The 25,669-nt window shown below is 45.3% G+C and overlaps 2 protein-coding genes across 4 annotated transcripts in view; both read right to left on the bottom strand.

Annotated features, from left to right (window-relative positions):
- Positions 1-7,892, bottom strand: part of LOC137431577 (myocyte-specific enhancer factor 2A) — a 171,005-nt gene extending 163,113 nt beyond the window's left edge. Inside the window, exon 1 of one of the 2 annotated variants that reach the window (XM_078782128.1) lies at positions 7,725-7,892. The gene's annotated coding sequence lies outside the window, so the exon portion shown is untranslated. The remainder of the gene's footprint in view (positions 1-7,724) is intronic. The other variant, XM_078782126.1, reaches the window with a different exon arrangement.
- A 2,210-nt stretch (positions 7,893-10,102) lies between these two features.
- The window catches only part of LOC137431578 (uncharacterized), a 243,576-nt gene continuing 228,009 nt past the window's right edge, over positions 10,103-25,669 (bottom strand). For both annotated transcript variants that reach the window (XM_078782122.1, XM_078782121.1), the window contains 3 exons: positions 16,257-16,378; positions 13,702-13,972; positions 10,103-13,349 (listed from right to left, as the gene is read on the bottom strand). In XM_078782122.1, coding sequence (XP_078638248.1) covers positions 13,153-13,349; positions 13,702-13,972; positions 16,257-16,378 — 590 coding nt within the window. In that variant the 3' untranslated portion in view covers positions 10,103-13,152. The remainder of the gene's footprint in view (positions 13,350-13,701; positions 13,973-16,256; positions 16,379-25,669) is intronic.

Raw genomic sequence — 25,669 nt, 5'->3', positions numbered from 1 at the left:
TGCATTTACATCAAGTTCAGCCTGATCGTTATTTTTTCTTCTCTCTTTAAATTAGTTGAAACTCTGGAATATATATATATATATATATATATATATATATATATATATATATAAAATTATATCACACTTTTTCAAACAAATTTCCGCCCCCTCCCCTTTTTATGACATTCACCCTGCAGGATGGAAGTTTGTAGCTGGGTCGGGATTAGAACCCAGGCTAGACAGCTCAGGTGAATGTGCGTACCTCTCGGCCATCCTGCCAGCTCACACCTGAACTAAGCCTGTCTCACAAAGTTGGGGGAAAGATTTTGATAACTCGCTGGTTATCATGGCATCTGGACATTTTCTTGGTACAGAAATACCCGTGGGATGGTTCTAACAAGTGGCTGGAATTTGTACTCCAGCAAAGCAGCATATTGTGTGTATTACAGGAAGGACCGTGCTGTGGACCATGGGGATTTTTTACTGGGACAGATAGAGCTGTTCTGGTACTCTGAATACAACTCCAAAGGATCCCTGGGATGAATAACTGATGACACCCTCATTGATGTATCTTCAATGCAGTATGGCAGTGCTGGATGCAACCGCCATTGCCGGTTTCATTGACGGAACATCGCATATGAGGCAGACCATGAATGTTATATTGGTCTGTTTGAACTCAAGCAGAAGTTGACAAACACATCGAGGGCACACACCCAGGATGTTTGTGTGTTTTCATCAACAACTTGAACGTCTGCATGGTGTGACCTCTAATTTCCATCCTTTTATTCTCTTTTCCACATCTAGGTACCATGCAGCATTGTTGATGACACTTGTACAATACCGCAACCAGGACCTTCCCCAAATTTTGGACGTTTTATCAATGTTGGCCACTCTATTAGGTGCGGATAAATGTACTTGTCCTACAGAGTGTAAGGTATGGCCGTTGCATTTACAGGTACTAGAGAGTTCATAGAACACGATAACCTGCTCAATGTTGCATAAAGAAACTAGAACGGCACTTGATTGTGCGCATACCTCCGCCAGGCTGAACAGTTTACGTTTTGTATCCCACTGATGGGCCGGATCTGGATTCGAACCTGAACCAAAATCGAATCGGCTTGTTCTTGTCACTTAACCAACTCATCCCCCAAGTTTAGTCAGAACTCGTCCACAACTTTTTGAAATATCATGTTATTTATCGCTTTTCGCCCGATCTCTCAATAGTGAAGAATCACTTAAAAAATAAATAATTCTAGTATCCGAATTCATATTCAGATATTCACCAAAATTGAATCAATTCTTCCTTGTGACATACGCAATCTCTCCACCAAGTTTCGTCTGAATCCGTCCACTACTTTTTCAGATATCCTGTTCACAGACAGACAAACAGCCAGGGGTGAAAACATAACCTATAAGGAATTGGTTCACACTGTCTATCTGTCTGTGTGTCTGTCAGTCAATAATCGAGGAACTACTGTATTTCTGTAGCCTGGTGTTGGCTTTGCGGTTAGGGTGCCGGCTTGGGATCCTAGGATCCTGGGTTCGAATTCCAGGCGATCACTGAATTACCGCCAGGGGGGTTGACTCAGCCTGTCATCCTTCCGAGGTCGGCAAATTGAGTACCAGCTTGCTGGGATGAATGATCCCGGTGTGTACCCCGATTTAGAATAGGTACACAGTATCCCTGCGCATCGTAAGAGGCGACCTAGGGTTGGCGTCAGGAAGGGCATCCGGCCATAAAAACATTGCCTCAAACAGGGAACCATGATTGTCATGGGGCCCACAAGGCTAACCCTCGCTCTAGCGGGGAAAATGGCCTTAAAACGATCATTCATTCATTTCATATACTGTATTTCTTCAATTGAATTTCATATTTTGAACACGGAAGAACACAAATCGACTTGCTTGCACTTCCAAAGTACTGCAGTTTAGTAGTAATTTGACTGAATTTGGAAATTTTGTACGGTGTCTCGTCCCACATGCACATTGGTTGTAAAGGAATTGCTTCAGTCTGTCTGTCTGGCAGGCAAAAACCAACAACATTCTAGACAGGGAATGCTGCAGAACACAAATCTCCTTATTCGTTCTTCTTAAAATCTTCAGTTTAGCAGTAACTTGGCAAAATTGTACGCCGTCTCGACCAATCAAACTTACCGCTCGCACTCTCAGGGCAGGGAATGTAGAGATTCAGACAAAATGGCTGCGACAAGCGATGCAACATCTGCGCTACCTATGGCCAAGACAAATACGTTTGTTCAGTGCATCTTTGTCAAATATCGGTCCAGACTCGTTCTCCGAGAAGAGTTGGCAGAAGATTTGTCATTGCGTACATCGACTATATAAGAAGATGTTGGTCTGTGTCGCCATTTTTCTCAGAGATGGCTGAACGGATCTTCGTCAAACTTTCAGAGGTTCATCAGTGAGTGCCTGGGAGTGTTTTAGGCAAAAACAAAAAAATTGAACAAAAAAAGTTCGTTTTTTGGAGTTAAAATAAATAAAATAAAATAAAATCGCTCGATAGTGCCGAAGCATTTTTTAAATGAATGACAGTTACATACAAGTACACATTCGCATAAATAAATACAAAACAATCACCAGACATTGAATACAAATAAATCAAACAATTCCAGAAGTGTACGAAGTTGGTAGTACGGCTTCTTCTTCCTGATCGGCATCACACTTAACTCAGAAACGTGATGAACGCCACATTCACTCACCAGCATATATATGAACCCCCTCCCTCTCCTGCCCCCTCCCCCTTCCCCCCTCCACCCCCTCTCACCCTTTCCCCCTCCACCCCCTCTCACCCCTTTCTCCTCTCCCCCTCCTCCTCCTTCCCCCCTCTCCCCCTCCCCCTCCTTCCCCCCTCTCCTCCTCTCCTCCCCTTTCCCCCCTCCCCTCCCCTTTCCCCACCCTCCCCCTCCTTTATTCCCTCCCCTTTTCCCCCTTCCCTTTCCCCACCCTCCCCCCTCCCATCCACTTCTCCTCCTCCCATCCACTTCCCCCCTCCCCTCCCCCCTCCCCTCCCCCCTCCCACACCCGGCAACGCCGGGTACTTCTGCTAGTACATGGATAAACCTCGATGGTGACGGAAAACACGTCCGTGGGGAATCATCAACTCTGGAATGTTCCGTTTGACCCATAGCTTGCGTGGGGTAAGGTGTTCTATGAACTCTAGAGCGATTTGTCATCAGTCGCATCCATTAGTTTCGAGTGGAGAACCAATCGGATTGCAGCGGAGCTTCTGCCAAAAACTGAAATGTTGTTTCTCGCCGTTCTGTGGGAGGAATCGAATCTCTCCAATGCGCATCGTACTTTTCGATTCAGTCTTTCACTTGTTGATATAAAAAGGGAATGAAACATTTCGGGAGAGACATCGGTCCTTGTAGGATCTTCTATGTGCAATTCCTGATATTCTTGGCTTTAGCTGCCTCCTTCAGGTCATCTGTACATATGTCATTCCATTCAGACTTTCTTCTTTTGTGGAGATAGTCTTTTGTTAACGACACAAGCTAACAATAGAGCGACTAGTACACAGGTTGGAAATGTTTAGGCCCAAGGATCCTGTGGGATACAACCCAAACGGTCTGGAAAACCGCTGCTCTCTCAGTTATAACTGACATTCTCCGTTTGTGATGAATGACAAAAATCATGAATGAAACTGACAATCAAACGCAATGATCCACGAGCCATAAGCTCTGTCGGATCATTTGCAAAAGTTTCTTATATGAAAAGAAGAAGAAGAAGGGAAGCAAACTCAGGCCATGTGAGCCACACAAAGGATATGTTACCACGACGAGAAGAGGCAATCAGCGTCCATCGATGTTTTCGTTAAGCTCAGAAAGTTATGATACACGAGGGCCTCTTAAAAATCCTCTTCTTCCTCTTCCCTTGCGACCCTGCGAATTGAATTCCACGCATTGCTGCAACGCACGACTGCAGCCTTATTTGTATCGGCACCGAGCCGGTATGAATCCACGGCAGGTGTCGAACAGGTGTAGAGCACGTGCGCGCTCCGCCGGGCGGCATTCCATCCATTGTTCGGAAAATACGAGCCGGGCACAACCCCCACCTGTACGCTCGCACTCAACGTCACGTGCTTTTCCTGTCTCGTTCCCGGTAATAGTCACGTGTCGTGATTGTGACGTCATGGCCATGCAATGACACTTTAATACACGGTCTCGGCCAATGCCCCGATTCGTGATGAAATACATCGCGCATGAAAGAAACGGCGAATTAGAAAAACTCCGCGATCGTCCAAAGACTGTGGGTAGAGCTTGGCAGGAGGCTGGGAGAGCGAAAGGAGCGAAACTGGGAAAATCCGTGGGAAAAGAGCATTTGGAAAAGTCCCCGAGAGACTTCCTGGCCTCGTTCATGCTCCACAGCTCGACTGTCGATGCGTCGCCCCACCCTGAGCCTGGGAATCGCGAGGACCTGTGTTCAATAACCTCCTCGACTCCCACCGTATAGTGACGTCACAAACAACAATGTCGAGCGGATGGGGCTAGGCGATCGGTACACTTTGTCTTTACTTTCAAGAGTTTAATACAGCAGTCAGTACTATACCTATATACCGATACAACCAACACCTGGGCCAGATCTAACAATACCTGAGTGCAGTGTACTATGCAACACCTCGTCCACACAGAGTATTGTTAACCTCGTACACACAGGGTATTGTTAACCTCGTACACAAGGTATTGTTAACCTCGTACACAGAGTATTGTTAACCTCGTACACAAGGTATTGTTAACCTCGTACACACAGGGTATTGTTAACCTCGTACACAAGGTATTGTTAACCTCGGACACACAGGTTATTGTTAACCTCGTACACTAGGTATTGTTAACCGAGTACATAGAGGTGTTGTTAACCTCGAACACACAAGGTATTGTTAACCTAGTGCACAGAGGTGTTGTTAACCTCGTACACACAGAGGTGTTGTTAACCTAGTATACACAGAGGTGTTGTTAAGCTAGTACACAGAGGTGTTGTTAACCTCGTACACACAGAGGTGTTGTTAACCTCGTATACACACAGGTGTTGTTAACCTAGTACACAGAGGTGTTGTTAACCTAGTACACACAGAGGTGTTGTTAACTTAGTACACACAGAGGTGTTGTTAAAGTCGTACACACAGAGGTGCTGTTAACCTCGTATACACAGAGGTGTTGTTAACCTCGTATACACAGAGGTGTTGTTAACCTTGACCTTTCTGTTCCGAACACCTGTTTAGCGCCGCAACGGGATAGCATTGATCGCAGGGGGATCGTATGATATATTAATGGGCTCACAGGGGGAATCGCAGAATATATTGATGGGTTCGCAAGACATATTGATGGGCTCACGGGATATATTAATGGGCTCGCGAGATATATTAATGGGCTCGCGGGATATATTGATGGGCTCACGGGATATATTAATGGGCTCGCGGGATATATTGATGGGCTCGCGGATATATTGATGGGCTCGCAGGATATATCAATGGGCTCGCAGGATATATTGATGGGCTCACGGGATATATTGATGAGCTCGCAGAATATATTGATGGGCTCGCAGGATATATTGATGGGCTCCCAGGATATATTGATGTGCTCACAGGATATATTGATGGACTCGCAGGATATATTGATGGGCTCGCAGGATATATTGGTGGGCTCGCAGGATATATTGATGGGCTCGCAGGATATATTGATGGGCTCACGGGATATATTGATGGGCTCCCGGGATATATTGATGGGCTCCCGGGATATATTGATGGGCTCGCGGGATATATTGATGGGCTCGCGGGATATATTGATGGGCTCGCGGGATATATTGATGGGCTCGCGGGATATATTGATGGGCTCGCGGGATATATTGATGGGCTCGCAGGATATATTGGTGGGCTCGCAGGATATATTGGTGGGCTCGCAGGATATATTGATGGGCTCGCAGGATATATTGATGGGCTCGCAGGATATATTGATGGGCTCGCAGGATATATTGATGGGCTCGCAGGATATATTGATGGGCTCGCAGGATATATTGATGGGCTCGCAGGATATATTGATGGGCTCGCAGGATATATTGATGGGCTCGCAGGATATATTGATGGGCTCGCGGGATATATTGATGGGCTCGCGGGATATATTGATGGGCTCGCGGGATATATTGGTGGGCTCGCGGGATATATTGGTGGGCTCGCGGGATATATTGATGGGCTCGCGGGATATATTGATGGGCTCGCGGGATATATTGATGGGCTCGCGGGATATATTGATGGGCTCGCGGATATATTGATGGGCTCGCAGGATATATCAATGGGCTCGCAGGATATATTGATGGGCTCACGGGATATATTGATGAGCTCGCAGGATATATTGATGGGCTCGCAGGATATATTGATGGGCTCGCAGGATATATTGATGGGCTCGCAGGATATATTGATGGGCTCGCAGGATATATTGATGGGCTCGCAGGATATATTGGTGGGCTCGCAGGATATATTGATGGGCTCGCCGGATATATTGGTGGGCTCGCCGGATATATTGGTGGGCTCGCGAGATATATTGATGGGCTCGCGGGATATATTGATGGGCTCGCGGGATATATTGATGGGCTCGCGGATATATTGATGGGCTCGCAGGATATATCAATGGGCTCGCAGGATATATCAATGGGCTCGCAGGATATATTGATGGGCTCGCGGGATATATTGATGGGCTCGCAGGATATATTGATGGGCTCCCAGGATATATTGATGGGCTCCCAGGATATATTGATGGGCTCACAGGATATATTGATGGGATAGCAGGGTATATTGATGGACTCGCAGGATATATTGATGGGCTCGCAGGATATATTGGTGGGCTCGCAGGATATATTGATGGGCTCGCAGGATATATTGATGGGCTCGCAGGATATATTGGTGGGCTCGCAGGATATATTGATGGGCTCGCAGGATATATTGATGGGCTCGCAGGATATATTGATGGGCTCGCAGGATATATTGATGGGCTCGCAGGATATATTGATGGGCTCCCGCGACGGTTTTTAGAGCAGGATGGAGGTTGTAATGAGACCAAGGACACAATCGGACGCTTCACGTAGACATTGCCGACAAGACAGTAACCTTAACGTCCCGACACATGTCTGGCAGGTGAAGAGTCAACAGAAGAAGTAATGAGACCAAGGACACAATCGGACGCTTCACGTAGACATTGCCGAAAAGACAGTAACCTTAACGTCCCGACACATGTCTGGCAGGTGAAGAGTCAACAGAAGAATGTTCATTAACAGTTCCAAACTAATTACGATTTTTACGAATAGTTAAACAAAGTGACGTCATGAGCTCGAGGGAGCTCCATTTGAAGGGAGTTAGTGCATCGTCATCTGTTCATTCACTTTAAATTTAGTTCGCTCTACATTTCCTTTCAAATCGTTTGTTATCTTCCCTTGCAAGTCTTGTCTTTGTCCGCTTGTCTAAGTGTTTTGTACATATTTATCTTCTCCGTCATCCAATGGAATTCGGTATAAAAAGGGTCAGGTAAACACCGGCAGACTTTACCTCTGGTGATGAAAGTGTGAACACTCGTGTGCAAATCAGATCGAGTCAAATTCCATCAACTTGGCGGGAAAGTGAGTTTCATGGACACTCGCTTCGCCTGACTATGACATCATATCCTGACACAAGGTATGTGTGGCCCATGGAATAATAAGACAACCTGAGTGACATCATCAGAAATGGTGCTTCCACCTACCTGTGCGTCCACCCTGGACGGACATGTTGGATTTTTGGAAACGAGACGGAGATTAAAACGTGTGAGTGAGGCTGAAAGGTGCTGCCGGTGGTGACACCAGTGGTGCCGAATGGTGCTGTTCCAGGGTGCGTTCTTCCTCGTTCGACGGACCTGAGACAGCTGCTTCTCCGGCTCCTGTTTCAACCCGCGACGTTGTTGTTGTTGTTGTTGTTGTTGGCAGTGGCGGTGACGAACGTTCCTCTGCTCCATCACACGAACCAAACCGCTCAAACTCGACATGACCGTGGTGGAGGACAGCATCCATGCTCCTGGCTCTCCATGGCATCGCACTACATTAGCACCGTACTCTGACCTCTTAAATTGGACAATTCAGGTAAGACAGCAATTCAGACAGCTTTACAGGTTCGCATGTGTTCATGTGATCTGTAAAAGTGTTTTGTGTATTCAAGGTCTAAACCTGTACGCAGAGCCAGGTCATTCTGATTTTCTGTTCCGTGAAATGGATGGGTACCACCTGTGCATTGCTGAGCTGGAAGACCACCTGCGTGAACCTCAGGTGACCTGGCATTCAAATAGGTAGCAATTAAATAACTGGCACCTGTAAAGTTGATCTCATGGTTCAAGTATCGACTCCATTTAACATTGACCTTGAGTGGGTTCATGGTTTTATCAAACAAAATTATTTTTCATTCTAACCTGGCTGAGACTCGTTGATCTGGAGACGTCCAGATGCGATAAAAGTATTCGACGCCACAACTAGATCAATGTATGTCGGGTCGGATGGACGTTAAACTGGGCGTCTCATCTGCTGGCATTAGTTGGTGGACATTATAGATCCTACGGTGACTTTTGTGGAGTAGGCAAGCTATCACCGGCACCCTGAACAAATTAGAAATTCCTGTCCTGACCTACAGGGGGCACTGCATCAGCGGCGCAGCCACACCTTTTTTATTTTTATTTTTTTTGTATACAAGATCGAGGCTCGTGAAAGAGCAAACATTAATCACACAAAAAGACAAACCGACACACAAAACACAAAAAACAAGGGGAGCGACAGACAAGATGGGGAGAGAGGGGGGAGGACACAAAAGAGAGGGGGAAGAAGGGGAAGGACACAAACACAACATTTGAGAGCAGGGACATCGGGAGGACTTGGGGGGAGGTGGGAGAGGATTAAAACATATGAACACTGCAAGGACCTCTGAATTAATTATACTCGTAGGCTTGTGCATACTAAAGAAGAAGACTCAAGCTAGACAGACTGTGCAGGTGTGCGTACCTTGAGGCCATCCTGCCAGCCTATATGGTACTGTGGGCAATTTAAAAAAACACAATGATCTACTCTTTGCGAGCCGACAGATCCCTACCTTAACGTCGCACCCAACAGCACATTCATTGATTTGACCATATGTATACAAAGCACCAGGGTGGCTGCTTATAGTCAAGTCAAGAAATGAACCATGACTTCACAGCTCAATGGTCAATAAACCATTTCTGAGATATCGTTCGAGCCCGATGGACGCATCATACATGTCTATTGAAGCATGGCAATCCGGTATTTGTGACAATTTTGATTTACCTCATACAAGGAGCACTTTTATCAAAATATTGAAGATTTTTTTTAGTGTAAATTACCCAAAAAAATTGTAATTATAATTATGCAATTAATTGTAATCTTATTAAATGTAATTGTAATTTAATTATCATTTTTAAAATTGCTATTTTTTTTACTAAGAAAAAAAAAAAATTCACTCGTAATGTGAACAAATTACTTGGAAAACTGAAGATAACAAGAGAAAAATGACCACAGCGTGGTCACCAGCTGCGACGTGTAGAATCATGAGGATATCCGTTGCAATATGCGCTACCAAATTCGACCAGTCATTAAATTATACGCATGCACTGGCGTCTTTTTGTCTTTCAGTTCTGGTCTTGTCCTTTGTTTTGCAATTTTAGGCCGCGATGTTCTTACCTCATACCAACGCACGTCCGAGTGTATGCGCATGCGCTATTCAAAAAGGCACCCCAACAACAACAACAACAACAACAACAACAACGCGGTCCTCTCATGGAGCTGCTTGTCGCAGCTAAAAACAAGCTCCTGTATAGATTGCTTAAGGATGATGATGTTACAACGGCGGTCCGAATTTGAAGTTGAGTAAGCACCTAAGCGGAGACCATCGTGTGGTATTTATTATAAACTACCGGTATTATAAAGAAACTTGTGCAAACAACTTCTGAGCATCTATCAGGTTTTTCAAGTTTTCAAGCGGAAATAAACTTTTGACAATGTAAACTTCTTGACAACTTGTAATACCATTCACGGAAAGGTTCGGATGTTTTCAATTTGTACGATTCATGAACATATAATAATAATATAAGTTTCATTCAAAAAGTTTTAATTTCATTTTCATCCACAACAGAATAATCACTTTGAATAACAAAAAATAACTCACATTTCACTTTAAAACAATTTGTGTTCATGGATTATTATAAAAAGGAGATATAACAGTGTGATGAAAACAACCATTATGTTCTTCAATACAAACAACCCTAAGTTGGCAATACTAGCGCAGGCTTTGATAGGCCCAATGGCCTCCTCCGTTCTGCTTTGAAGTTATTTGTAATGGAACGTATATTATATTATTGTATTATTAATGCTATAAACCAAAAATTGACATTTCTCGTGAAATGGGTTAAATTTTCCAAATGAAACTAAATATGGGAAAATTTAATGAAAGAATGTTCCCTCTAGGATGGGAGGGCCTTACAACAACATTCACAACAATCCCACGGCGCAAGGGCACCATAATGTCGTGACATCAGCTAGCATGGTGAACACTTTGAGAAAAGTCTACTTCTGAGTTTTGACTGAGCAGAACGGAATAAATGGAGGAGCTGAAATTAAGTTTAGATGTCATAAGTACAATTGTAAGACATTCGTCATTATGCTTATGATGTTTGTTGATGATGCGTGAAGAGGTGAGAGAGAAGAGATTGGAAAGGAAAAAAGACAGACAAACGGACACCTTCCTTTTATTTATTTATATATATAATATATTGATAACGCATTCAAAAAAGATGCCAAAAGGGCGTTTTACATGGGGAAATATTTACAACGTAATACAGTAATAAATGTGCCAAATATTTACAATATAAAATTATTTTCATACTTTTTCCCAACCCCACATGCTTGTGTTTTATTTCTTACAAACACCTTGGATTAAATACCCATTTTTGTACAAACACAAAAGTTTGCCATTGCAATATGCAGTGTCATCACCTCACAAGTTCCCTCATCTTTTGGCAAAGTCCTATAATTAACTTCACCCGCTTAAAATATACGAGGGTCATCGCAAAAGTTTTATCACCCAGTTTTGTAATTATAAAAGTAAAATGTCTGTGGGATCAAAAGATTACATGCATGGAATCTCATGATTTACAAATCTCTCTGATAATGAAATAACTAGTTTCGACAACAGTTTGTTTTGCTTTGGGATTTAAAATAACCAGATGCGGTGGTGTTGTGGTTAACCTGCCTGGCCGAGTCATACAAAGAAATAGGGTGTGCTGCCTCTTTCTTGACACTCAGCATTTGGAGGAATGAATGAATGAATGATCGTTTTAAGGCCATTTTCCCCGCTAGAGCAGGGGTTAGCCTTGCGGGCCCCATGACAATCATGGTTCCCTGTTTGAGGCAATGTTTTTATGGCCAGATGCCCTTCCTGATGCCAACGCTGGGTCACCTCTTACGATGCGCAGGGATACGGTGTACCTATTCTAAACCGGGGTACACACCGGGATCATTCATCCCAGCAAGCTGGTACTCAATTTGCCGACCTCGGAAGGATGACAGGCTGAGTCAACCCCCCTGGTGTTAATTTAGCGATCGACCAGGATTCTAACCCAGGATCCTAGGATCCCAAGCCGGCACCCTAACCGCTAAGCCAACACCAGGCTTATTTGGAGGATAGACCATAAATAAACACTGTGGGCTGGAATCCTATTGGCGTTAGGAGGGTGTGGGTTGGGGGCGGGTGGAGTGAGAAAGTCAAATCCTGTGTGTGTGTGTGTGTGTGTGTGTGTGTGTGTGTGTGTGTGTGTTTCTAAGGCTCTTTCACAAGTCTTAGAAACTGCAGCATATAAGAGTTCTCGCACTGAGGACATGGTGACGCCAGTACGCTTCAGTTAAGAAAACATCCCAACTCTTTCTAAATGCACATGAAATCCACCAAAACACTTTTTTTTTTACAGTGGAAGAGCTTTTCTTACAGGGGATAATTGTAGGAATAACTATATGAATAATTGTAGGAAAAGAGATTTTGCATCTGCTGAAGAGGTTAACGCAGTCATGTCCACGACATTAAGGGGCACATCAGAAAGGCCTCTGCTCTGAGATCAGAAAGTTGTTTGACAGACGATTGAAGAGGATGGATGTGATGTAGAATAATGTTTCATGAATAAAGTTTGTTCTCAGTACCAGGTGTATTATAGAGATAGGGTGACAGAATTTATGGGATGACGCCTGAAGTTCACAGTATTATAATATCTAGTCTGTAACCCTCAAAATTCCATGCAAGTTGCACTTTTCTTGTCAGTTTAACTTTTAAATTTGTACAAGAAACTCCTGCTCAACTTGAGAAAACAATGAAAGGTTTAAATAATTTACAGATACTTTCATCGCCTGCTCTGGATAATAAAATTTACAGGTTGACCTGGAATTGCAAGATCACGTGACAACGTGTAAGCCCTTCCATCTGCGATTAGCATAGAGGCCTGAGTTGTAATACCAACGATGCAATTGGGTCTCAAACCGGTCTTTTCAAGTACAAGGCCAATTAAGGAAAACATTTTCAACATGAGGGAATGCAAGAAATTGTTTTGAGTATCGTACACTAGGGCACAAGCACAATTTCCGTGCACGGCCCTTATTGTGCTGCAAAGTGAGCCGTCCAATGCTGAATGCTGTTCTCATTTTACCCTAACCCTTTACCATTGCATTGCTCCTGTAGTTGTATCCACTCCACTCCACTCCCACCACCCACCATCCCACCCACTCATCCGCCATCCTTATCATGCACAATAGGATTTAGCGTAGCATGGCTTGGATCACTTTGCAGTGTCAAACGGGAATGTTTCCTTGACCAACCTCCTCCGAACCTGCGAAACCACACTCCGGAATAAAAACCCTTTATATGTTAATAAATAGGATACACAAGGAAGTTTTTCTTACATCTTATACTTACTAACACAAAAGTATTTCATTTCAAATATTCTAGGATTGGTATCATATGTCATCTTCCACAATTGAGACGTGATTTATTTGGTACGAGCGTGATAGGCAATTTTAATTGCCAGCTTTGAGGATATTTTAAAAAAGGATGCAGGATAGTTCAAACCAAACTGCAAAGATGGGATGGAGTTTTGGTTAGCAGTAAAATATGTCGCCGGATGTCACGTTTTCCGTGATCAGTGGTCGAGGCGGTGTCACCGGTGCGATTTCCTTTTGATTCGCAGCAATTGAATCTTGTTGGTACTGCCTCTGTACGTGTAAGAGGACGGCTGTGTTGGGATGAAGTCTCCTGTCTCCACCTTGTGCTTCACTGCTTTCGGATCCGGCACAACCTGTGATAACAAAATCTGAACTAAGTCACGAGTTCCTGGCCGACGTCTGTTGGCTACTTTGTTATGATTCATAAAATACAAGTGCTGACCTAAAACACCTGATCATGAGCTGATAATTATCGATTGAGTCTTGACGAATATCTTTTTAAAAGATCAATGAAAAATTGAATATGGAAATGGTCGAGGAGGAACCATGATAGATAAATGGCGATGGCAAAGCCGGATTAATGTCCTGTGCTGATACTATACCAACACTGTGGTTTCCACCCAAATCAGACCCCATTGCTAATGTCACTAGACCTAGATTGTAAGTCTATCTTAACAGCTAATGGTGCACCTTTGAGTGTGTTACCTTTGGATTGCACAGGTGCAGGCTTTATGTTCTTTGGAGAAATAGATTTCGGTCTGCACCGAGACTTGGTACTTCCACGAATCAGCAGGCGGTTAGAGAACCTTGAGGGTACAGACTCTTGTGTGTTTGCCTTGGTGCTCAAGTCGTCATTTCTGGGTATCGAATCAAAACTTGCACGACGACCCAAGCTTTGGGTTTTGCACACAGCGCCGATGCATGAGGCCTTGTCAAGCCCTTTCAGATCTTTCATGATTTCATTGCGACAGCGACTCTGTCCAGCAAGTGCAGGGAAGGTATAAAGAGGATAATGTTAGGAACATGACTAATTTAGGAACTAAAAACATGTTCAGGTTGAGGACCGTCTAACTATTATGTACAGAAAAGTTAATCCACCCCTCATTCAACTCCTTCTCTCCCCAAACTCCCCATCTCCAAGGAACCTCCTTTTCCTTTTCTCTCCCCTCCTCAACTCCCTGACTCTGCCTTTTCACACCATTCCTTCCCTCCCTAAACCCACCATATACAGGGTAGTCGGACATGATGTGCAACTTCTCAAACAGCTGACATTATTACCTCCACAACTAAAGATGGATGGAGGTTATGTTTTACCTCTGTTTGTCTGTCTGTCTGTTAGAAGGATATCTCAAAAAGTTAGGGACGGATTGGGCCAAAATTTGATGAAGAGGTAGGGTGTGTGACAAGGAAGAATTGATACGATTTGGGTGAAGATCCAGATCTGCATCCGGCCTATCCGTGGGATAAAAAATGTACCCGTTCAGCCTGGCAGAGGTGTGCGCTCTACCGAATTCCGTTCTAGTTTTACTAATGTTATGCTCTTTTTTATTTTTAAGTTACCTAAAGTATGGGGTTTAAAGGTTTTTTCATGAGATGTTTCAACCATGTCAAACAAGTTTTCATTTTAGAGATGTCTTTTGTGAAGAAGTCACATGTTTATACACAAAAACAGTTTTGTAGGGTCTATCCAAATGCAAGAATTCCACAATAGAAAACCATCAAATATATCGTTGAAAACCTTTTGAGACCCTGGAAGTATGAAAGACCAACGTAAAGGACACAGTGATTGAAAACTTTTAGTGAGAACACCCGACAATAGAGACTGCAAGAGAAGCTTTGCAAGTTTCTCTGAAAAAGTTGACACGTCGACTTGCGTAGGTGGTGGGAACCTCTCGCACAACCATTGGCAGAATCATACATGACGATTTGAAACTATCCGTTCAAGATACAGTTACTGCAGCACCATGCGGAAATAAATAAGAGGGAGAGGTTAGAATTTTGCACCGCCATTGCCCAGCTCACTGAAGAAGACCAGGATTTTTCTAGACAACATCGTCTTTAGTGGTGAGTCCCACTTCCATCTCTGCGGCCATGTGAACAAACAGAACGTGCAATTTTGAGAGGAACACAAACTGCACGAACATATGGACCAACCAGTTTCTGTAGTGAAAGTAACTTTTTTTTGTGTGTTATCAGACGTAGCGGTATAATAGGACCTTTCTTCATTGATAACGAAGCCAGACAAACGGTGACAATCAACACAGATAGATACGTCGACGTGCTGCAGAGAAGATGTCTTCTGACACTGAGAAGGAACCAAGACATCACCATTAATTCAGTCATCTCCCAGGAAGAGGGTGGACCACCACAAACATCAAATGGTGCTTTGGAGTCTTTGAGACGACATTTCCTGGCTGAGTGACTCATTTTTCGATGGATGGATAGCCCATGGCTTCCCTACTCCCCGGACCAGTCTCCTCCGGACTGGACTACAGCGATGAGGGCTATATGGTCCGTACCTGGAGCCTTAAACATAACAAAAAATTAAATAAAAAATATTAAAAATCGTAATTTGAGAAAGCTTGGCAATGGTTTAAGCGGACTCATGCTTTTACACTCCACTGTGTGTACACATACAATCTGGGTCACCTGATCAAGCTGTAGCAAATTCCAGATTGATGTTTAAAGCTGTAGCCAAATTAACCCGGGAATGCACCACATTAATGATGGGCCAAACGGCCTCATTTCCTCAAATGAGGTCATATAGGATACTGCGATAACTACTTGTACTCGGTGTAGTCCCAAGGTGACTGTGGACTATTTGCATATCAATTTCCACTCTGTATATGGAAGCTAAACTGGTTTACATTAGTTGGTGGACATGAAAGGTTCCAGGGTGTCTTACGCCAAGAGTATAGTGGAGAGCATGTGTTTTGGACTTCTCGAATATTTATTGACACCGGGTTGCACTGCTCGGCATCTCCGAGTTTGGTGTGGTCCATAGCTCCTCACTATAAACGACTGCATGCTCTGTTTGTCTGTCTGTCTGTTAGAAGCATATCACATGTGAATGGCGATGTTTGGCTAGGAAGGTGAACCACAACAAAAAAGATAGTTTGTTCCTAAAACTTGGTGTAAATTTTTTTAAATATTAGGTAACAAACTACGTACATTCTTGCAAGATAGCGAATAATATGAGTGGTGTATTGGGGATAGAAAGTAAGGAAACAACAGCACAGGTTTGTGTGCGGAACGCAAACCTCATGCAACGAAAGCCCTTGAGCTGCATGGCGACGACTCGGACCGTTTCCAGCACCATCACTCTTTCGTCTAACGATCCCCAGACAACTGGCCTCCTCCATTAGCTGAGCTTCCAAATGATCTGCATATCAGATGTGGGAAAGGCTTTTAGGTGCAACTTACTTTGTGTTCAAACTTCTCGCACATGCACTGTAATGGACAATGTTATTAATCAGTTGTGACTTTTCAGAAAATAAAACGTTCCCTGCAAATATCACGCAGTTTATTTCCAAATAGCATGTGTTTCTTTAGAGATTAAATAATGTTTCTATGTAAAGATGAATTGAAATTAAGTAAGTAAGCTCGTTTTCAAAGTTAAGTAACTTTTCACAATTGTGTTTTTGTCGAAACTGTATCTTTCTCTCGGTGTATGTACCTATTGGGGTGTCTTTAATAGTATTCTTGGCGTTGGTTTTTCATACCTGTGTACAGAATCGTCGGTCTTTCGTATCGCGTATTCTGAGGCCTAAGTGTAGTACTAGGCTACCGTGTCCGACCTTGGCTTAGACTTGTTTTTGTCTCAGCGGTTCTCCGATCGCGCTGCAATTACTTTCCGGTCTCTGTTTTTCACGGTCTTTTCATCCCATACTTCCTTGTTTTAAAATCTCAAAAAAAAACAACAACAAAAAACAACATTTCCTTCTGTTCTTATTCGTTTATTCGTTCTTATTTGTTCGTTCGTTCTTCGACCACGTTGTTTGTGATCACGTAATCACGTTGTTAAAAAATGTCTCATCTGACCCCTGAAGACCTGTATTCTGTCATATTCTATAACACCTTTTTCTTCTTCTTCTATAAAAGGATGCTTTCGACTTGCTCACCAAATCTATTCATTCCAAAAAAAATTCCATCTCTTATAGTGCATCTTTCATTCATTCCCTAAACTCTCCAGCACTCCATCCTCCCTCCAGCGTCCTCAAACGTATTTTTGACTCGAATGTCTCAAGAAACCCATTTTGCAATAAATGTTCGTTTCCCATTAATCGTACACTTTTCAAAATCCCATCACCCCAAAATCCCATTTCCCATCACCCCTCCCCTTTAAATCTACCCCCTTGCCCCTCCCCTCCAAATCATCCCCATCACCCATCTCTTTCAAATCTTCCCCCTTGCCCCTCCCCTCCAAATCTTCCCAATCACCCATTCCTTTCAAATCTCCCCCCACACCCCTCCCCTCCGAGACTGTCCCTCGCTCCTCCCCTCCTAGACTCCCCTCTCACCCCTCCTCCTCAAAGCGTCCTCCCCGCTTCTTCCCCCTTCCAACTTTCACCTTCATCTCCCTCAACCTTCTGCCTCGCTCTTCCCCCTCATCAAATAACACCTCACTGCGCCTCTCCCAATCACCATCAAACCTTTTGTCTGCCCCATTCTTCCCTTTCTCCAAGCTATTCTGTAATCTCCGAAACACCTTCAACAGCTCTCCCTACCTCTTCCTCCTCTTCCACATCTTACCCTACCGCTGCCCCCCCCTGTTCTGTATCCGATGCTCCCCCTTCCTCTTCCTTAACATTATGGACCTCAAACATCCGGGGCCTTCGCTCAAACTTGTCTGATCTCTCCATACAGGTTTTTATTTTTATTTTTTAAATTTTTTTTTTGCATACAAGATCGAGGCTCGTGAAAGAGCGAACATTAATCACACAGAAAGACAAACAGACACATACAACAAATAACATCAGGAGCGGTAGACAAGATGGGGAGAGAGGGGGAAGGACACAAACAAAACATTTGAGAGCAGGGACCGAGAGACATGGAGACATCGAGAGATCTGTGGGAGGGAGAGGGCTTTGGGGGGGAGGCATGTGAAGGGGGGGGGGGGGGGTGGGAGAGGTATAAACATATGGACACTGCCAGGACTTCCAGGAAGGAAGTTGGAATTTCAAACAAGGTGGATCTGGGGTGAATTAGTGGGGGTAGAAAAGATCAAGGTTTTGGATGGGGGAAGATAAGAGATGGTGGTGAACAGCTGTTTTAAAGACCTGGAGGGAGGAGTGGGATTGAAGGGAGTGTGGGAGTTTGTTCCACAGGCGGGAGAAAAGAGGAATGAAAGAGTGAAGGTGAGCAGAGAGCTGAGATTTCGGCAGTTTAACCATCAGAGGGTTGCTGGCAGATCTTGTGCGACCTGTAGGAATATTTGGGGGACAGAGCACAGAGAGAGCTGGGGGAGCAAGGCCGGAGAGGAGTCGGTAGAAGACAGAAAGACCACCTACCTGCCTGCGGTGAGTGAGTGAAAGGCCCTCAGAGATAGCTTCATCGCGGGAGATTCCAATGATTTTGAAAGTTTTGGATTCAACAGCGTGAAGGCGAGCAAGGTGTGAGGCAGGAGCACCAGCCCATAGGGGAGAACAGTATTCCATTGAGCTGCGGATGAAAGCCTTGTATGTGGTGAGGAGCTCAGGTGTGCCGAGGAAGGACTTCGCACGACGGAGGATGCCCAGTCGGCGACTGGCTTTGGAGGCCAGCTTGGAAATGTGGTTTTCCCAAGAAAGATCATGGCAGATAGTGAGACCCAAAAGCTTGAGCGACAGAACTTCTTGGAGAGGATTGTTGAGAAAGTAGATGGGAGGGTTGTCCAGTCGATCTTTTCGGAGAGACATAGTAAGAGAGTGAGATTTGTCAGGATTGAAAGACATGTTCCACTTGTTTGACCAGTCTGTGATTTTGTCCAGGTCTTCAGAGAGTGAGGAGGCTGCAGACTGCCGATCTGAGGGAAGAGGAATGGAGCGGCAGAGAGTGGAGTCATCAGCAAAGAGATAGAGAGGATTTTCCAGAGAGTCGGAGAGATCATTGATAAAGACCAGAAAAAGCACAGGTCCCAGCACACTGCCTTGGGGAACTCCAGCCTGAACAGGAAGGGGAGATGAGAGAAATCCATTCAGGGCCACACGTTGACTACGACCAGAGAGGAAGTCCGCAAGCCATGCATGCAGATTTCCATGGATACCATAGGAGGAGAGTTTGGTGAGCAGAGCTGGGTGCCAGACCGTATCGAAGGCACGTGATATGTCAAGGGAGACAGCTCTGATTTCCTGTTTGGCATTGAGGACCTCCATCCATTGTTGAGACAGCAGAAGCAGCATGTCCAGAGTAGAGTGACCTGGTCTGAAACCAAATTGATGATCAGAGATCAAGCCATTGGAGAAGAGGAAAGATTTCATATCCGAAGCAATGATGGATTCCATGACTTTGCTGATAATTGGGAGCAGGCTGATTGGTCTGTAGTTGCAAGGATCTGTTTTTGCACCTTTTTTGTGTAAAGCGGTAATGTTAGCTGATTTCCAAGATGCTGGCAGATGACCTTGCGCAAAAGATAGGGTGAAAAGAACAAAGAGAGGGTGAGACAGAGCGGCAGAGCAGGATTTTAGGACCCTTGGGCTGATGCCGTCTGGTCCAGTTGCAGAATCAGAGTCGAGGTTTGACAAAAACTCCTCCACCTTGTCAGGAGAGAAGGACACAGAGTCCAGGAGCAGTTGGGTTCGACTGGGAAAGGTGGGAACAGAGAGAGATGGGTTTGGGACTAAGGATTTTGAGGCAAACACAGAGTTGAGGCATTCGGCTTTGTCACGTGCGATGTAAACTGTGTGGCCATTTGAGGTAAGGGAGGGGATGGAGGGGGAACAAACACCAGAAACGGATTTGACCAGACACCACCAGGATTTGGAGGAAGGAGACAGGTTTGAGAGTTCATTCTTGAGTGAGGAGAGATAGTGCTTCCTGGCACTCCTGAGGGTAGACACACACTTGTTCCGAGCTTGGTGGAAGGAACTGAGATTGCCTTCAGTTGGATTAGCCTTCCAAGAGGCAAAGGCAAGTTGTTTCAGGGCAACTGCCTCACCACAAGATTCAGTGTACCATGGACGGGAGGAAGGGTAAGACAACTGAAGGCGAGATGGGATAAATCTGTGCATGAGAGAGATCAGTTTCCTTTGGAAGAATTCCCAGGAAGAATTGATGTCAGAGGCAGTGGAGATGGGAGACCAATCCAGACGATTGATGGCTGCTTGAAGACCGTCCCAGTTGGCCTGAGTGAAATGCCAGATTCGTCGACGCTGAGGAGGCTCTCTGAGAATGGCCAGAGAGATGTCCACTTTGACAAGCACATGATCAGAAGAACCGATTGGAGCAGAAGAAGAGCAGCAGACATTAGCAGGGAAGTTTGTCATAACCAAGTCTAGAAGAGAAGATACTCCATTGGCTGAGATCCGGGTTGGGAAATTGACAGATTGTGTCAATCCCAGTGAGTCACAGAAGTCCTTTGCTGAGGTGGCATGATGACAGTTGAAGTCACCACATATGAGGAAGAGAGAGTTGGGATGAGTGGATAGAAGTTGGTCCATGTTGTCAGACAGTGAAATGTAGATGGAGTCATCACTGTTTGGGGGACGGTACAGAACACATATGAACAAAAGGTGGGAGCGGAGAGGAAGCTGTAGCCAGAGGTACTCCTGGGGGTGAGGAGGAAAGAGGGCAGTGCAAGGAGAGTGAGGAAGAGAGTTTTTGATAAAGATAGCCACCCCACCACCAGGCCGAGGCTCAGGTCTATCATACCGGAGGAGGGAGTAACCAGGAAGAGATATTAAGGAATCAGAGACATCTTGAAGGAGGAAAGTCTCTGTTAAGCAGATCAAGTCTGGATTGTCAGAAGCAACCTGTATGGAGAGATCAGTCAGGTTTGAGCGAAGGCCCCGGATGTTTGAGGTCCATACCGTTAATGAAGAGAGAGGGGGAGCATCGGGTACAGGACAGGGGAGGGGAGGAGTAGGGTAAGATGAAGGATGAGAGGGGGAGGTAGGGAGAGCAGTTGATAGTGTGTCAGATATTGCAGAAGAGTTCCAAGAAAGGGAAGGATGAGGAGGATGAAAGGTTTGATGGTGAAGGGACGAAGCACAGTGAGGGGTTGTTTGAGGGGGGGCAGAGGAAAGTAGAAGGTTTGGGGGGGTGGAGGTATGAGATAGAAGGGAGACGAAGTGGGGAGGAGGCAGCTTGGAGGAGGAGGGGGAAGGAGGGAGAATTGGAGAGGAATGGTATGGGGGGAGAATTGAATGGGAGGGGTTGGGGGGGAGTTTTGAAGGGGAGGAGTGAGGGGGGAGTTTAGGAGGGGAGGGGCAAGGGGGGAGTTTTGGAGGGAAGGGGCAAGGGGGAAGTTTAGAAGTGGAGGGGCAAGGGGGGAGTTTAGGAGTGTAGGGGCAAGGGGGGGGGGGGATTTGGAGGGGAGGGGCAAGGGGGGAGTTTATGAGGGGAAGGGCAAGGGGGGAGTTCAGGAGTGGAGGGGCAAGGGGGGGGATTTGGAGGGGAGGGGCAAGGGGGTCGTTTAGGAGGGGAAGGGCAAGGGGGGAGTTTAAGAGTGGAGGGGCAAGGGGGGAGTTTAGGAGTGTAGGTGCAAGGGGGGGGATTTGGATGGGAGGGGCAAGAGGGGAGTTTAGAAAGTGGATGATTAATGAAAGACGAACATTGATAACAAATTGGGTTTGTTGTGATTTTCAAGTTAGCAATCCGATTCAGAACGATGGAGGAGGGATGGAATGAATGTGAATTTAGACCATGTAGTGAGGGAGACGTATAAGATATTGAATTTCTTTTTTTTTGAAGTGGAATGAGTTGGAGAGGAAATTGAGAAAAGCCTTTTAAATAGGAAGAAAAACAGCGTGTTGTAATATACCACTGAATAAAACACAGAAGGGGAAAGGTTAAACATATTTAAATAATATTTAAACAGAACTGTGAACAATCTTATATGCACAAAATACCAACGGGGGGAGAGCCGAGAGGGACCACCACGAGTCACGTGAACAGGGCAAACGGTGGATGGCAAGGAGATAATGGGGGCAGGGCGAACAGCACACCTGGACAGAAAATATAGGATGAGACAACAGTACACGTGGAGAAAGGAAAATTAATGTTTTTGGTTTTTTTGGGGGGATTTTTTTTTTTGGGGGGGGGGGGGGGGTTGGGAATTTAGAACGTTAGACAGAGTATTATGTTCGGGGTAGAAGGGAAAAACTAAGAGCCAAGCAAAACACGCTTAAGTTAACAAAACACCGATGGGGGTACAACTACAAGGCCACACACGAGGAGCAGAACACGATTAATTAATTACGAGTTACAGGAAATTCAAACCAAAACTAACTATAATCAAACAATATCGCATGGACGATAAAATAACGAGTTGAAATTTGACAATCTATCTGGGGAAATGGGGGAGAAACACGTGGTCGAAGAAAGAACGAACGAATAAGAATGAATAAACGAATGAGCACAGAGAAGGTAGTCTTTTTTTTTTTTTTTTTTTTTTTGAGTTGAGACTTACATAAGGAGGTAGGCTATGGGGTGAAAAGACTGGGAAAACAGAGAACGAAAGTTATTGGATCACAAACGACGGACCGCTGAGAGAAAAACAAAGCCTCAAGGTTGTACAGTGTACACTGTACAAGGCCTCAAGACACGACACGAATTAACACGATTTTCAATACAGGTATGAAAGATTTGCACCAAAAATCTTCGTCGGGACAATATACGTACATACACCATAAAAGAAATACAGTTATAACGAAAATACAAATGGGAACAATTACTTAACTTCGATTTCGATGGAGAGCGTGTAGAGCTGCGAATAAACGAACCCTCACCAGCAAGACCGGAAACGGAAGTCAAAGGTTGCTTCTGACAAACCAGAAGTGATCTGCTTAACAGAAACTTTCCTCCTTCATGATGTCTCTGATTCCTTGGTATCTCTTCCAGGTTACTCCCTCCTCCAGTATGATAGACCTGAGCCTCGTCCTGGAGGTGGGGTTGCTATCTTTATAAAAAACTCTCTTCCTCACTCGCCCTGCACTGCCCTCTCTCCACCTCACCCCCAGGAATACCTTTGGCTACGGCTTCCCCTTCGGTCCCACCTTTTGTTCATATGTGTGCTGTACCATCCACCAAACAGTGATGACTCCATCAACATCCCGCTGTCTGAGAATATGGACCAACTTCTATCTACCCATCCCAACTCTCTCTTCCTCATATGTGGTGATTTCAACTGTCACCATGCCAGTTGGCTGGGTGTGGGTACCTCTCTCACCAGCCATGGCTCTTCAGCAAAGGACCTCTGTGACTCACTGGGACTGACACAATCTGTCAATTTCCCGACCCGGATTTCAGTCAACGGATCATCTTCTCTTCTGGACTTGGTTATGACTAACTTCCCTGAAAATGTCTGCTGCTCTTCTTCTGCTCCAATCGGCTCTTCTGATCATGTGCTTGTTAAAGTGGACATCTCTCTGACCATTCTCAGAGAGCCTCCTCAGCGTCGACGAGTCTGGCATTTCACTCAGGCCAAATGGCACGGTCTTCAAGCAGCCATCAATCATCTGGACTGGTCTCCTATCTCTACTGCCTCTGACATAAATTCTTCCTGGGAATTCCTCCAAAGCAAACTGCTCTCTCTCATGCACAGATTTATCCCATCTCGTCTTCTGTTGTCATACCCTTCCTCCCATCCATGGTACACGGAATCTTGTGGTGAGGCTATTGCCCAGAAACAACTTGCTTTCGTCTCCTGGAAAGCAAATCCAACGGAAGGAAATCTCATTTCCTTTCACAAAGCCCGAAACAAGTGTGTGTCCACCCTCAGGAGAGCCAGGAAACAATATCTCTCCGTTCTCAGGACCGAACTCTCTTATCTGTCTCCCTCTTCCAAATCCTGGTGGCGTCTGGTCAAATCTGTTTCTGGTGTTTGTTCCCCCTCCATCTGCTCCCTCACCTCAAATGGCCACACGGCTGACTCTGTGTGTCCTCAACTCTGTGTTTGCCTCTAAATCTTGTGTCCCAAACCCATCCCTCTCTGTACCCACCGTACCCAGTCGTACCCAGCTGCTCCTGGACTCTGTGTCCTTTCCTCCTGACAAGGTGGAAAAGTTTCTGTCAACCCTCGACTCGGATTCTGCAACTGGACCTGACGGCATCAGCCCACGGGTCCTAAAATCCTGTTCTTCCGCTCTTTCACTCCCTCTCTCTGTTCTCTTCACCCTCTCTTTTGCTCAAGGTCATCTTCCATCTGCTTGGAAATCTGCCAACATCACCGCTTTGCACAAAAAAGGTGCAAAAACAGATCCCAGCAACTACAGACCAATCAGCCTTCTCCCAATTATCAGCAAAGTCATGGATTCCATCATTGCTTCAGATATGAAATCTTTCCTCTTCTCCAATGGCTTGATCTCTGATCATCAATTTGGTTTCAGACCTGGACACTCTACTCTGGACATGCTGCTTCTGCTTTCTCAACAATGGATGGAGGTCCTCAATGCCAAACAGGAAATTAGAGCAGTCTCCCTTGACATATCACGTGCCTTCGATATGGTCTGGCACCCCGCTCTGCTCACCAAACTCTCCTCTTTTGGTATGCATGGAAATCTCCACGCATGGCTGGCGGACTTCCTCTCTAGTCGTAGTCAACGTGTGGCCCTGAATGGGTTTCTCTCATCTCCTCTTCCTGTTCAGGCTGGAGTTCCACAAGGCAGTGTTCTGGGCCCTGTGCTTTTTCTGGTCTTCATCAATGATCTCTCTGACTCTCTTGAAAATCCTCTGTATCTCTTTGCTGATGACTCTACTCTCTGTCGCTCCATTCTTCATCCCTCAGATCGGCAGTCTGCAGCCTCCTCACTCTGCAGACCTGGACAAAATCACAGACTGGGCAAACAAGTGGAACATGTCTTTCAATCCTGACAAATCTCACACTCTTACGATGTCTCTCCGAAAAGACCGACTGGACAACCCTCCCATCCACTTTCTGAATAATCCTCTCCAAGAAGTTCTGTCACTCAAGCTTTTGGGTCTCACTATCTGCCATGATCTTTCCTGGGAAAACCACATTTCAAATCTGGCCTCCAAAGCCAGTCGCCGACTGGGCATCCTCCGTCGTGCGAAGTCCTTCCTTGGCACACCTGAGCTCCTCACCACATTCAAGGCTTTCATCCGCAGCTCAATGGAATACTGCTCTCCCCTCTCGGCTGGTGCTCCTGCCTCACACCTAGCTCGTCTTCACGCTGTTGAAACCAAAGCATTCAGAATCATTGGAATCTCCCGCGATGAAGCTAACTCCAAGGGCCTCTCACTCACTCACCGCAGGCAGGTTGGTGGTCTTTCCGTCTTCTACCGATTCCTCTCTGGCCTTGCCCCCCCCCCCCCCCAGCTCTCTCTGGGCTCTGTCCCACAAATATTCCTACAGGTCGCACAAGATCTGCCTGCAACCCTCTTATGGTCAAACTGCCAAAATCAAGACTCTCTGCTCACCTTCACTCCTTCATTCCTCTTTTCTCCCACCTCTGGAACAAACTCCCTCACTCTCTTCAATCCCACTCCACCCTCCAGGTCTTTAAAACAGCTGTTC

Source organism: Myxine glutinosa, chromosome 7 (genome assembly GCF_964187855.1).
Source record: "Myxine glutinosa chromosome 7, kmMyxGlut1.1, whole genome shotgun sequence".
NCBI classification, from domain to species: Eukaryota; Metazoa; Chordata; class Myxini; order Myxiniformes; family Myxinidae; genus Myxine; species Myxine glutinosa.
This window is presented reverse-complemented; position numbering and strand designations above follow the sequence as displayed.